This window comes from Musa acuminata, chromosome BXJ1-8 (genome assembly GCF_036884655.1).
Source record: "Musa acuminata AAA Group cultivar baxijiao chromosome BXJ1-8, Cavendish_Baxijiao_AAA, whole genome shotgun sequence".
Classification (NCBI taxonomy): domain Eukaryota; kingdom Viridiplantae; phylum Streptophyta; class Magnoliopsida; order Zingiberales; family Musaceae; genus Musa; species Musa acuminata.
In genome coordinates this window covers 45,023,322-45,035,832 of record NC_088334.1, presented here as the reverse complement: position 1 = coordinate 45,035,832, position 12,511 = coordinate 45,023,322, and the positions used below count along the sequence as shown (strand labels likewise).

The 12,511-nt window shown below is 34.4% G+C and overlaps 1 protein-coding gene across 2 annotated transcripts; it reads left to right on the top strand.

Moving 5' to 3' along the window:
- Nucleotides 1-841: 841 nt before the first annotated feature.
- On the top strand, nucleotides 842-11,064 carry LOC103995198 (G-protein coupled receptor 1). Of its 2 annotated transcripts, none has more exons than XM_065080108.1 (9): nucleotides 842-1,095; nucleotides 2,712-2,743; nucleotides 4,057-4,226; nucleotides 6,860-6,958; nucleotides 8,341-8,438; nucleotides 8,584-8,640; nucleotides 9,010-9,153; nucleotides 10,069-10,139; nucleotides 10,426-11,064. In XM_065080108.1, exons 1-9 carry the CDS (start codon nucleotides 916-918, stop codon nucleotides 10,529-10,531), a joined length of 957 nt encoding a protein of 318 aa, XP_064936180.1. In that variant the 5' UTR covers nucleotides 842-915; the 3' UTR covers nucleotides 10,532-11,064. The 2 variants fall into 2 exon arrangements, with proteins under 2 accessions (XP_064936180.1, XP_009414008.2); XM_009415733.3 differs by having other exon boundaries at nucleotides 851-1,095; nucleotides 6,860-6,954; nucleotides 8,337-8,438.
- Nucleotides 11,065-12,511: the final 1,447 nt, after the last annotated feature.

Genomic DNA, 12,511 nt, shown 5'->3' with positions numbered 1-12,511 from the left:
TTAAAATTTAAATTAATAATTGAAACAACATAAACTGATGGAGAATATATATATATATATATATATATATATATATATATTCCTTCAATTATTAAAATCTCTTAATATATATTCCACTCAAAAAATTAGCAACATCTAACTATGATTAATATTAGCTGTTATATACATTATTTAAATTATTTCTGTTGTTTCTTACCATACAATAAGTTCCTAATGGATATTAATATTATTTAAACTTTTAGATTAATAATTAAAACAGAATAAACTGAAGGAGACATATATATATATATATATATATATATATATATATATATATATATTCTTTCAATTATTAAAATCTTAATATATAATCCTCTCAAAAAAATAACAACGTCTAATTATGATTAGTATTAGCTGTTATATACATTATTTAAATTAGTTATAATATTTCTTATCATACAATAAGTTCCTAAAGGATATTAATATTATTTAAACTTTTAAATTAATAATTAAAACAGAATAAACTGAAGGAGGCTATATATATACTCTTTCAATTATTAAAATCTTAATATATATTCCTCTCAAAAAATTAACAACATCTAACTATGATTAGTATTAGCTGTTATATACATTACTTAAATTATTTCTAATGTTTCTTATCATATAATAACTTTCTAAAGGATATTCATATTATTTAAAATTTTAAATTAATAATTAAAGCAGAATAAACAGAAAAGGAGACTATATATATATATATATAAAGTTTTGGATGTTAATGACGAGGCCGGCTAGCATCGGCCTCGGGCCGGCCCAAACTTAACTTGCGCCGTCGGTTCCGCCCTGCGCCGCGTTTAACGTCTTTTCTACCCCATCCTTCCCTCTTCTTCCCTCCTCTCCCTCACGCGGAGAGCGCGCGAGATCCGGCGATCCGAACCGATGAATGCGCCGTCGACGGCGGTGGACCTTAGCTCGGCGGACCGCCACGTCCTGACCGCGGTCAGCGTGGGCGCAGCAGCGCTCTCGCTCGCGGGGTCGGCCTTCATCGTCCTCTGCTACCTCCTTTTCAAGGAGCTCCACAAGTTCTCCTTCAAGCTCGTCTTCTTCCTCGCCCTCTCCGTAACCCCTCCTCTTTCTCTCGCATGCCTTTGTCTTTGTTCTGTCAGATACGATATTAGGTTTCACGGATCGTCCTTCGATCTCATCGTTTGACACTTCGTTGATGTTTGAGAGTGTAAAGATCTTGAGTCGAAATAATGAGGGGTTCTAATGCGTGTCTGTAGATTCTGGTGTTCACATAAATATAGCTAATTCTAGTTTAGATCTATAGTTGTGAAATAGAGCATTGGATACCAATCACCCCAGCAGTTCATTACTCATAATATTTCTTCTTATATTTTATTGGAACGAGGGAAATGGAGCGGAAGCAATCGATTGACATGCTTTTAAAAGTGGCCATCTTGTTTGTTAATTGTTCTTGGTTGAGGATCACTGCAATCTTTTATTAGCCTTGTTTCACTATAATGTTTGCTCTAAAGGGATTGATGGAGACTGAAATGTTCCTCATAGGCATTAAGGCTATTACTGATTTCTCATAGCTTTTTCTTTTGTCAAAATCACGTTGGCAATGTCTAAAGTAAAAACTTTGTCAAAAAACTTTGGCCAAGGATCTGCTTCACATTTTGAATTTTCTAGAATGTATCGTGTGAAACTCTTTTATTAGCAAACTGAGTAGAGATCAGAAGACATGAAGAGGAACTGTTGACTTCTGAGTGGGTAATTAATAAATGAGATAGTACAACTTTTATTTTTTTCTTTGTTCTTTGGGTGCATGGATTGAACAAAAATGATGTTGTATGTATGCTTTTCATCCTGAAAGGAAATGGAAGCTAGATCATGAGACTCTCGGCGATGGGGGTTTTGAATAGGGTCAATATATGAAGTCTTACCCCTGAAAGTAGAGATGTCTTAGTAACTGAGTCTAACCCATTTTTTTCTTTTTTAGTTCTGCTTTCGAGCCAGTATGGTGCACATTAAAATGTATCTATATTCTATTATATGAACCAAAGATATAAAAGTTCTTGACCTTCTGTTGTATGGTAGAGCACTGTCTCCCTGGTAGGAGGTTTGGGTTTGATCCTCATTTAGGCACAAGTTGTGTAGGTGGATGATTCTTCTTCATGGGCTAAGGGCTACTTAATGGGTCTTGTATCCACTTCTGGTTCAGGTTGATCTTTGTAAAGCTAATGTCATATGGTTTGCTGCCCCTTCTAAAAAAAATTAATCTTTTCAAGTATCTAATTGCACCTTCATTTCATGCTCTGTAAATGATTTTGATTCTAGTTGAGGAATCTCATATTGTGCTTCTTCCCCTTATTGTTTGCGTCAAAATTTAAGGTTACATTCTTGAATTAAATTACATATTTGTGCACATGGTTGAACAGACAAAACTTTACCTATCTATATAAAATCCTTTTGTTGGTTCTAAATTATTCTTCTTATTCTTCTTTTGAATGGAAATTATATACTCACCAGTGGAAATTTGGCTTCCCATGCATATCCTTAGAAGATGAAAAATTTCTCTTGTATAATCTTTTACTGTTTCTTTTGGTATCTTTTAATTCTTGGTTGAGGCAACGTCCATGTTTATAGTGTCCGCTCTAATCTTGTACCTTTAGTATGAGTCGGTGTAGTCAGCAACACATTTCTGCTAATTTAGTTTATGTGTTTTGCAGGATGTGTTTTGCAGTTTCTTCACCATTGTTGGGTATGCTTTTCTGTTCCTATAATTTGTTTACAATTTGAGGTTTTAATTGAAAGTTTGTATTGTCCAATAACAATGTCAATCTGCTAGTCATAATCCATGCACTCTTGTCTGTGAGACAAACAACATAATGGCCTCATTCATAGTGAAAACAGCTTAATGAAGTACCTTACTGTCTATTGTATTCTGATGTGCTGGACATCAGCACATGGTAAAGGTAAAATTATTGTAAGAGGCCTGGGACATTTTCTTCATACATCACATGCCATCCTTTTGGCGTGATGTTAGATTGCATTGTCAAAAGGTATCCTAAACATCGACATCAAGTGTAGATTAAAGACATTACATTTTTCATGTGAAGTTTCATTTTTATATTTGGGCATCATGTTTACTTTTGATTAGTTCAGTTGATGTGTGATATGGATATATATCTCTCAAGCTGATGAGGAATGTAAATTATATATGCTTCAACTGTTTGACTTTTATCCTGTTTGTGGTTGAGGGACAGGGCTTTTTTGGACATTGTTATTTACATGTGATCTTGAATTGTGAACTTAAGCTAACATTATGTGAGTTGGTTTTTAGAATGTAAACTCGTACCCAAGTATGATACCAAAATTTTGACCACTTGATTGTTAAGAAGTTTCTACTATATTTTCATGATGTACTCTATTTTTACATCCGTGCTTGGCTTTTTCTCATCGCATAAAACAAAAAATCTATACCTTTTATCATGTGGACCTTTGTGCGATGATTCAATTTCTCCTAACTTGGGTAATTGGGGTTTGAGTCACGGTAATTATCTCTCCACTTGGAGGGCTCTGAATGTTGACCCTAAACCCCGTCCACTAGGCTGCTCTTCTTTATATTCTTTATAGATAACAGGCTGCATGTTTATAGTCGTGAATTAAGGGTGATTCTGATTGACAATAGAAACAAATGAATACCAGTTGTAGTTTTCTGGACAAGACCATTAATTGTAGTGGTCAGGAAAAGTGATTCAATTGAGATTAGTATTTAAAGAAGAGGTAGATGAAGATCTAAGAGTACTTTATCAGAAAATAGAAATGAAAGAAATCATTTGAGGGCTCTTGGTTTAATTAGACATTGCACTTAGTGATATTGCATTTTCTTAAAACTCAAGGGTGGAAGAAGATCCCTGCAATGGTTCACAAGTAGTTGGGATTTATGGTTTATGTATTGCTTGAATAAAGGTTCTCATTAAGATCCCCTTTACTTTTTGCTCTTATGGATTCCTCATTATAAAATTTTTAACATATCGATTGCTGGTTTCTTACACTGTTCCTATGATGCAGGGATCCATCTAATAGATTCTTTTGCTATGCTCAAGACTACAGTGTACATTTCTTTTGCGTGGCTTCATTCTTGTGGACAACAACCATTGCATTTACTCTTCATCGCACTGTTGTGAAACACAAAACAGATGTGGAAGATTATGGATCAGTCTTTCACTTGTATGTTTGGGGTATGATTTCCAATAACCTGTTTCAAAATATTATCTCATAGAAGCAATTTTGATTATTATTTTTTTAATGTTTCCTCTGTATAGAACCTCACAATTTCCTCCTGCCTTGTTTAGTAGAAGTTCATAATATGCATGTTAGTTCCAATTGGATTTGCTTTCATTTGATAATTTGTGCAAGAATAATTAGCCTTCAAATGAACTTCTAGCATGTGTCTTAGTGACAATGTCAGACATGAATGCTGTCTTAGAAAGACTAGGGATGGCAGTTAAAGTGGATGGAGTGATTGTAACATACGATACAAATGCTGAAGGACGGGATAAAGCAAATATCAGTTCTAATTTATAATAAGCATATAAAGAAGCTTTTTATTCTTCATCTTGTGCTATCATGAACAAGAAGAAAGCCTTAAGAGTTTCATTTGAGCTGAAACTCAAAATGTCCTTTCCTACCTTAAATGAGAATGTATGGCTCGCCGATAAATTTTACATGATTGTATGAATTCATGATTGGCATTATGGCATTTTAAGAATTCATCTCACACTGGCAACTATTAAATGCTAATAAGTTCATTTGTGCTGTTCTAATTAATTCATGGTAACATGTATTAATATAGCATTTAACCTTTCTTTGTTGGTTTCGTAGTTCGCTTTGAACTTCTAATAGAATTTATGTGTATGGTAAAAGTACTGCTAGACTTTTTATATGAAGGAAAATCAATTGAGTATTTTGTTGTTGATTATGGCTCTCTTTCGCTTTAGTTAAGAGGTGGACGGAGGATAGCAAGATTGTCTGAGCTGCTAACTTTTGTATTTCCTTATCCTTTCTGTGGGATTGGGCCTAGGAGTGAATGGATGGTGTTGTCATCTTTTATACATTGTTGCAATGACCATTAAAGTCATTGGTTATTTAAATACGTGGCACTTCTCTCAAAATTCACAATCTTGGCACCTAGCTCCTTGTGCAATTGCATTTCTTTGCACTTTGGTTTTTCTGTTCTAACACATTATAATTTATTGCTTTGAGTTCAATAATTACTTCAGTTGTGAGATTAGTTTGCTATTATCCCATGCTTTGAACATTAATAAATGCACTTCAGAGTCCAAATTCTCTTCCATAACAAATACTTGGGTTTCGTTAAGTTACTCTTATTTTTTGAAGTAAGTTGCTTACATTCATCAAACTCGTTTTTGAAAGGTGACTTGTTTCTGCTTCTATTTATATTTGTGGTTCTACTCAGTGATTGAAATATCGTACCATACCGAAGTTTCGATCTTTTCTCGGTACGATACGGTACTATATACCGAGCGGTATACCGTTCAGTATATATATATATATATATATATATAAGTAAAAAAAAAATTTCGGCGATGTCGCCTCCCTTCTCCCCCACGCGAGGCGACGTCGCCTCTCTTCTCCCCAGGCAGGGCGACGTCGCAGAAAAATGAGGCAACATCTCCTCTATATATATATATAATCTTTTATTTATATATCTATTTATTTAAATATATTTATATATAATTTTTTTAAAAAAAATGTGCGATGTCGCCTCGGCGATGTCACCTCTCTTCTCCCCAGGCGGGGTGACGTTGCCAAGGCAACGTCACAGAAAAACGAGGCGACGTCACCTATATATATATATATATATATATAAAATTTATATATCTATTTATTTATATATTTATATATCAAAATTTTTTAAAAAATGTGCAATGTTGCCTCTCTTCTCCCCAGGCGGGGCGACGGTGCAGAAAAATGAGGTGATGTCGCCTTTATATATATATTATTTATAAATAAAAAATACCTCTCGGTAGCGAGCGGTCTGTGTATCGATTTTCTGTTGGACCGGTACATACCGCCCATATTGGGCGATATCATTCGAAACTGTATACCTTGATTCTACTAATCTTGCTATACTTTTTCCAACATTGTCAATATCGCTTTTAAGGTTGAGAAAAATCTCCCAAGCATTCAATTAGAAGATTACTAATTAACTACATAACTTTATTGCATGAAAGGAAGATAACAAACCCAAGCATGACTTTAAGGGCTTATAAGGATGCATATTCATAACGTCACTAGTGCCAAAATCTCCTAGTCTTACTAATATTTTAAACTAGGCTAGGAATTTCCATTTATTGTACAAATAAAATGCTATAGATTAGTCAAACTTTATAATTGAATTCTGTTGCTGCTCTCTGATGTTTCTTAGTCCTCTCTGACCATGAGTAGGCCCTAACAAGGTCTATCCATGCTATTCACACAAACTGCCCTTATAGTTTTTGTTCTGTCCATATGAACGAATGTGTTGGGTGCTGGACAGTTATATTTGATTAGGACTTACGCCTAGTAGCCTACGGCCTGTTCTGATTCAGATTTGGTTTCTAATGGCCTCTTGGCAAACACCTAATTCTTCCTAGACTAGCCATGTTAATAATCATTTAATGTGACTATAGTTTTTGATGCATTTTCAGCTTGACTCGTACAATTAACCAGGCTGTTTTATGAATACATTTCCAAAACTTCCCTAACATGTTATAGTAATATTGAGAGTTATGATGGATAATTGACTGTCATGGATTTCATTTTCTCGGATTTTAAAATAATTTCCTTTATGTTTACTATTGACTGACAGGTACTTCGCTTGCTACGACTGTAATACGTTCGATAGGCAGTGATTATGGACGACCAGGGGCATGGTGTTGGACTGAGCCTGCTCGAAGTGGGAAGGCATGTCTCTACTTAGAGCTTCTTGGATCTTCTACCTCAACAACTCGTTAATTTTTTTCATAGTAATGATAATTAGTTTGACAGATTGTACTCTACAGTTTTGCTTCATGTGATTAATTTTGTAGAAACTGTTAGCATGTTTTGTCAACCTCTAAGTGTTTACCAATCTCATGAGTAATTGGGTTTACACTGATATTATATATCAGAAATGAATTTTGCTTTCTTCATACACACTACAAGATTGAAAAGCCGAGGAGCACTAGATGAAATTAACAAAAGATTTAATCTTGAGAATATGGGAAAAAAGAGGAAATTTTAGGATTTCGTAGGAAGTACACTTCATTTCTTTATGTTCAGCCTTTTGTCTCCAAGACAGCAAATAATGTTGCCTTGATCCTAGTCTGTTCTCTGAGTTCAACTTTAAGTTTAAGATAAACAAGAATTATTCAGCCATTTCGTCAACTCACTAATCATGACAACATTTTACCTGTTTTGCATTAGTGATAACTATAATGATAGAAAAAAGAAGGCTTACTTTTACATTTTGTGAGTAGATTAGCAAAGCTAGGTACAAATGATATATAGGCTTGTCCTTCCACTTTGTTCTTTGGAATTGTTTTTTGCTATCTATTTGCAGTTACTTTCTTATTCACTTTTGTGCATTTTTTTATGATATATCGACAAGAATATGTATTTGCTCAGGAGTCAGGACATCTGAAGTTTTTGCCTCTATTCTTGCGATGAGCTGACATATTTTCTAGTCTGTTGCACAAAGAAACAAAATTTGGTAGAAAAACAGAAATGGAATAACAGAAATTCTTCAGTCTGTTGTACAAACAACTTTCTAGTTTGGATGCTCATCCACATCATTGAATTACAGAAATTGAAAAGTATTTGGCTTGGAAGTACCTGATATTTTGAATTATATGGACTTTTCTGACACATTCTAGTGACTGGTACTTGAAATTGCTTTATTGGCATTTACATCTATCAATTTTTTTGGATTTCATGTTTGCAATTGTTGATGTAACTAGGCAATTTTACTACTGGTATAAAAATCTGGCATGTCATTCAGTATTTCACTTAGCTCCCATTCTAGTTGTATTTAGTCTTGATAAATTAGAACAATTTCTTGTAGTTGGCTATTTTAGGTCTTATGTACTTAGTTTTCTGTAATTTGTTTAGTTCAATATGACAACAGCAACATATAACTGCCTTGTGGATAGAAATTGGTTAATACTTTTGTTTGCAATATACTCTTTCCTGTTTGTTTGAGTAATTCCATGATATTGAAGAAGTTGCTTAATATTTGTGTTCTCAATGTTCATGTTTCCTCTTCACTTGAAGTACTCAATGATTTTAAAGAGTAGCACTCTTTGCAGGTAGCTCACCTAATAACTTTTTATGTGCCATTATGGAGTGCTATACTTTACAATGGGTTTACATACTTTCAAGTGAATCGCACGCTAAGCAATGCAACACGGGTACATTCAGTATTTTAAGAAATATTATATGTTCTTTTGTGGGATAAGAGATTGCTATTTTTGTTTCTTGTTTATTCATGTGATTGGTTATTTATGCTGCATTGCAAGCCTATTTTGGCCTCATGCTTGACTAGCTTACATGCAGATGGCGGTGGCCTTGTCCGAGCAACCAAACCAATCTGACATGAGGGCGGAAAAGAAGGTCCTTGGTTCTAACAACTATTCTTTTGTAATGGATGTATTTGGTTTTTCTTTGCTGAGAATCTTGGTATCCCGCACTGAGGTGATATGTGGAGTGGTACATGCTCAGTATATATTGACTGTTAAAAAATAATCAATATTAACAATTCTACCATGAGTTCAGTTATTTATATCCATTTTTTATAATTTGTGCTGCATGTGTACCTCATAGTTATTCTTCTGTTTATCTTTAGCTAGTTTACACTCCTACTTGGCCTACCAAGTTAATATTTTGTTGTGAAGAACAATGAGAATTTTATAATTTCTCTTAGCAAATCAGAAGTCTTATCAGCTGATACATGATATTTGTTTGGTTGTTTAAACTTTAAAGGCATTCAATAGGTGGGGCTATTATCCTTTGATTCTGATAGGATCTTGGTCGTTTGCAACAATCAACCGTCTCTATGACTTCAGTAGTCCAGACCACAAGATCTTTTGGCTTTCGTTCCTTGATGTCGGGTTTGCTGGACTTATGGTACATGTTTCTCTGAACTTTATTTCTGTTCCTGTAACTGCATCTTGCATGTTTATATCTCTTTTTCTGCAATGGAAATAATGTTTGAAGATTTTAAAAATGGTTTGGTTGTCCTACATTTCTTCTGTTGCATGCTGGTCGTAGATATCTGTGAGAAATATGATACATGTTTCTCTTTACTTTTTTGTTGTCCTTGAAGCTGCATCTTGTATGTTTGTCTCTTGGAATTGATGTTTGAAGATTTATAACAAGTTTTGTTGTTGTAACTTTCTTCTGTTGCGTTCTGGTTATTTATATATTTGAAAGACATTTTCTCATACGCTTGATTTTTGGTGCTGCTAGTTGAGTTTGTTGCACACTATAAATACCTCCGAGTAATCTTCCTATGTTAAGAAACATGACATACTAGGCTAATGTAGTGTTTCTGAAATAATTATGTATATGAAACTATACAAATATGCTAATACATTAGTTCTTGAGAAGGCTGGAAATGGTATCCCAATATTTCAATGGCAAATGAAACTAAAGTGTTAAAATACCATGTGGCCTATGATGAGTACTGTTAATGATACATGTCAAGGAAAATGCATTTTTCTGAAGTTCAATGTTCTATGGTTCCTCGGATCAGTACATGGGGAACACATCTGTTCAATGCCCATAATAAAGCAGTACTTCTATTTTTAACAGCTACAAGTTACCTGCTTATAAAAATCATTTTGTGAATGCTCATTTTTGTTACATGATTTTTTCAGTCGTCATTTTTGGATCAGTTCCGTTGGTGTTTGAAAATGCTATGTATTGATTTGCCAATCATGTTACCTATTAAGTCTTTAACTTAATAGTGTATATTTTAATTGTCTCTAATGTCATCTTTTCAATCTTCACTTATGGTATACTTTTCTTTTCCGTGTTTAGGGACTGTTTAATTCAATTGCTTATGGTCTTAACTCATCTGTACGACGAGCAGTCAACGAAAGAATAGAATTGTAAGTCCACGTTACTTATTTAAATACTTATGTTGTAGTGCTGTTCGTCCATCTTTTCTTCTCTTACAATCTGTGTGTGCACTAGCATGTGTTTTTGCACTTATGTACGTCTTTGTGTGTACCTCTCAATCTCTGTATAGTCCCTACCTTCCATGAGACCCAGCGGTGACTCTATGCAGTGCTGTTTGTTGTAATTGACATTTTCTCTTTGTTGATTTGTGAATTTATGAGGAAGTCAGTAGCGGTTCACTAATCCATTGGTATGTTGGGCTTTATAATTTCTCAGATGGATTCCCGAGAAATATAGAAGGTGGCTTCCGGTTTCTTCAAAGCTAAGAAGTCGACAACCAGAAAGTGAGCTCACTTCACTAATAGTTGCAAGCCAGCAGTAACTATGGTCTGCTGCTATTTTGGTACTCCAGTGTACTTGCTTCCTCATAGAAGAGCCACGAGGATTGGAAGTATCATAGCTATTGGCAAAACTGCTTTTTTTTACTCGAGTTGCCCATTCCAGTGACATCCTTTACCCAAAATCAGTAGCATGCTACGCAATTACACATCAGAGATTTTTTCAGCTTCGCCATTTCCGAAACTTCTTATCACTCGCAGCTCATGAGAACGATTCGGTCTGCCTAGGTGGTAGGCATCGATGAGGTCCCTACATATAAGCCTCGGAGAATCTAAGGAGTGATGGGAAATTCATAAATGCAAGTAAACAGAAGATAAGCATGTGAGGCTAAGCTTGTGCATCAAAATTTATCAGTGTCGATATTCTTTTTTTTTTTTGTATCATTATCGGAACATCACAAGTTACTGATGCTTCTTCATGCTCTGGGATTCGGGATTTATTGATCCAGCTATGGTACTCTGATTGTGATGACATATGTTGATAGTGAATATCTTCAGATCAATTGTTTTTTAGTAACTTTTCCAGCCATTTGGATGTATCAGATATAAGCAGTGTAATTTCTGTTTCTCATCAGGGTTCTTAATGTACCTGAAGAAACCAGTCATTAAATCGAAAGATATAGGATCACTGTCAATTTCTGGATCTTCATCTGTTGTATTAATCCAGTGAAGCTGCTTAGAAGTCAATTTACCGTCATTTAGCATGGTATCTACTTGCTCGATCAAGCAGTGTTCCCGGACAATATCTTTCAAGCCTATCATTCCTTCAATGCAAATATCAACTATAAATCCAACGGCAGTGTAACCAAATTAAATTGGTTGAGGGTACCTATAGATCAAAAGTCAAACCATAGCATGTTGATAAATAAATAAATATAAATATATATAATTAATATGTGCAACAGAAATAATATGATCAAAAGTCAAAAGTGTTATTTCACTATGGGAAAGTGTGATGTATGATCTGTGGGTGTCGGTGTCATGGTTCTATCATGGTGTGCATCATTCATCTTCCCCTATGCTAAAAGCCAAGCGGTGGGCCTCCTGATGTTGGAGACACCGCAACAAAAGCCTTGTCTTGTCCGATGATCACCATGGCTGTGGACATCGGAGGAGGATTCACATTGCAGGTCTCACCTTTTCCTCACCTCCATTGTGACCTGAAGCTGTTCGAAACTCGAGGGAGGGAGGAAGAGAAATCTATGCTAATTCTCATTTTTGTAGACGGTTTTCTTGATAGAGAAACGTAGTCAGTCCCCTTTAATAATCAATTGGCTGCTGTAAATCCTTTGCATAAAAAGAAGAAATCTCACGATTTAGCGAACAAAGTTTGTAGTTTTAGCACACAAGGAGAGACGTACGAGAACGAGTTGAGTGTCCACATCACATCACACACGCAATCACACGGCAGTGGTCACCATCTCAGGTGGCTTGCACCGGTAGTCCAGAAGAAATAAAGCCAACAGCTTGATTTGTTTTATTGCCCTAAAATTCAGATGTCTTGCTCTAAAATTTTGCAAGACACTGTACTAATAATTAATTAATTATATATATATATATATATATATATATAAAGAAAGATAACGAGATTGATGGTAATTAAGGGGCGAGTTCTGGGGAAATTTTTTTATGGAAAATATCTCTATTCTCAAAATTCCCTAACAACATTATTATTTTTTACTAATACCAAAAATATTTTTGACTCAAAAGATATTTTTTTAAAAAAATCTAAAAGAGAAAGAATGATTTTTCTATAAAATATTTTAACAAGAATAAATTACTAATTCCTTTTTATGGTTTATTTTAACAAGAATAAGTTACACTCGACTTATACTTAATCATAGATTTAACATTAAAAAAATATTTTAAAAATTAATCATATTAAATTCATAGAAAAAGTAAAAATTGATACTAAGCATTTTATATATCATCCTAGTAGTTCTAGAGAAGTTTAAATACGTTTC

What these genes read in the sequence shown, in the direction of transcription:
- LOC103995198 (XM_065080108.1), top strand. Translation starts at nt 916, where the DNA reads ATGAATGCGCCGTCGACGGCGGTGGACCTTAGCTCGGCGGACCGCCAC. An exon ending in CGCTAAGCAATGCAACACGG is followed by an intron (nt 8,439 to 8,583) that starts GTACATTCAGTA and finishes GCTTACATGCAG; the next exon opens with ATGGCGGTGGCCTTGTCCGA. An exon ending in GTCAACGAAAGAATAGAATT is followed by an intron (nt 10,140 to 10,425) that starts GTAAGTCCACGT and finishes ATAATTTCTCAG; the next exon opens with ATGGATTCCCGAGAAATATA.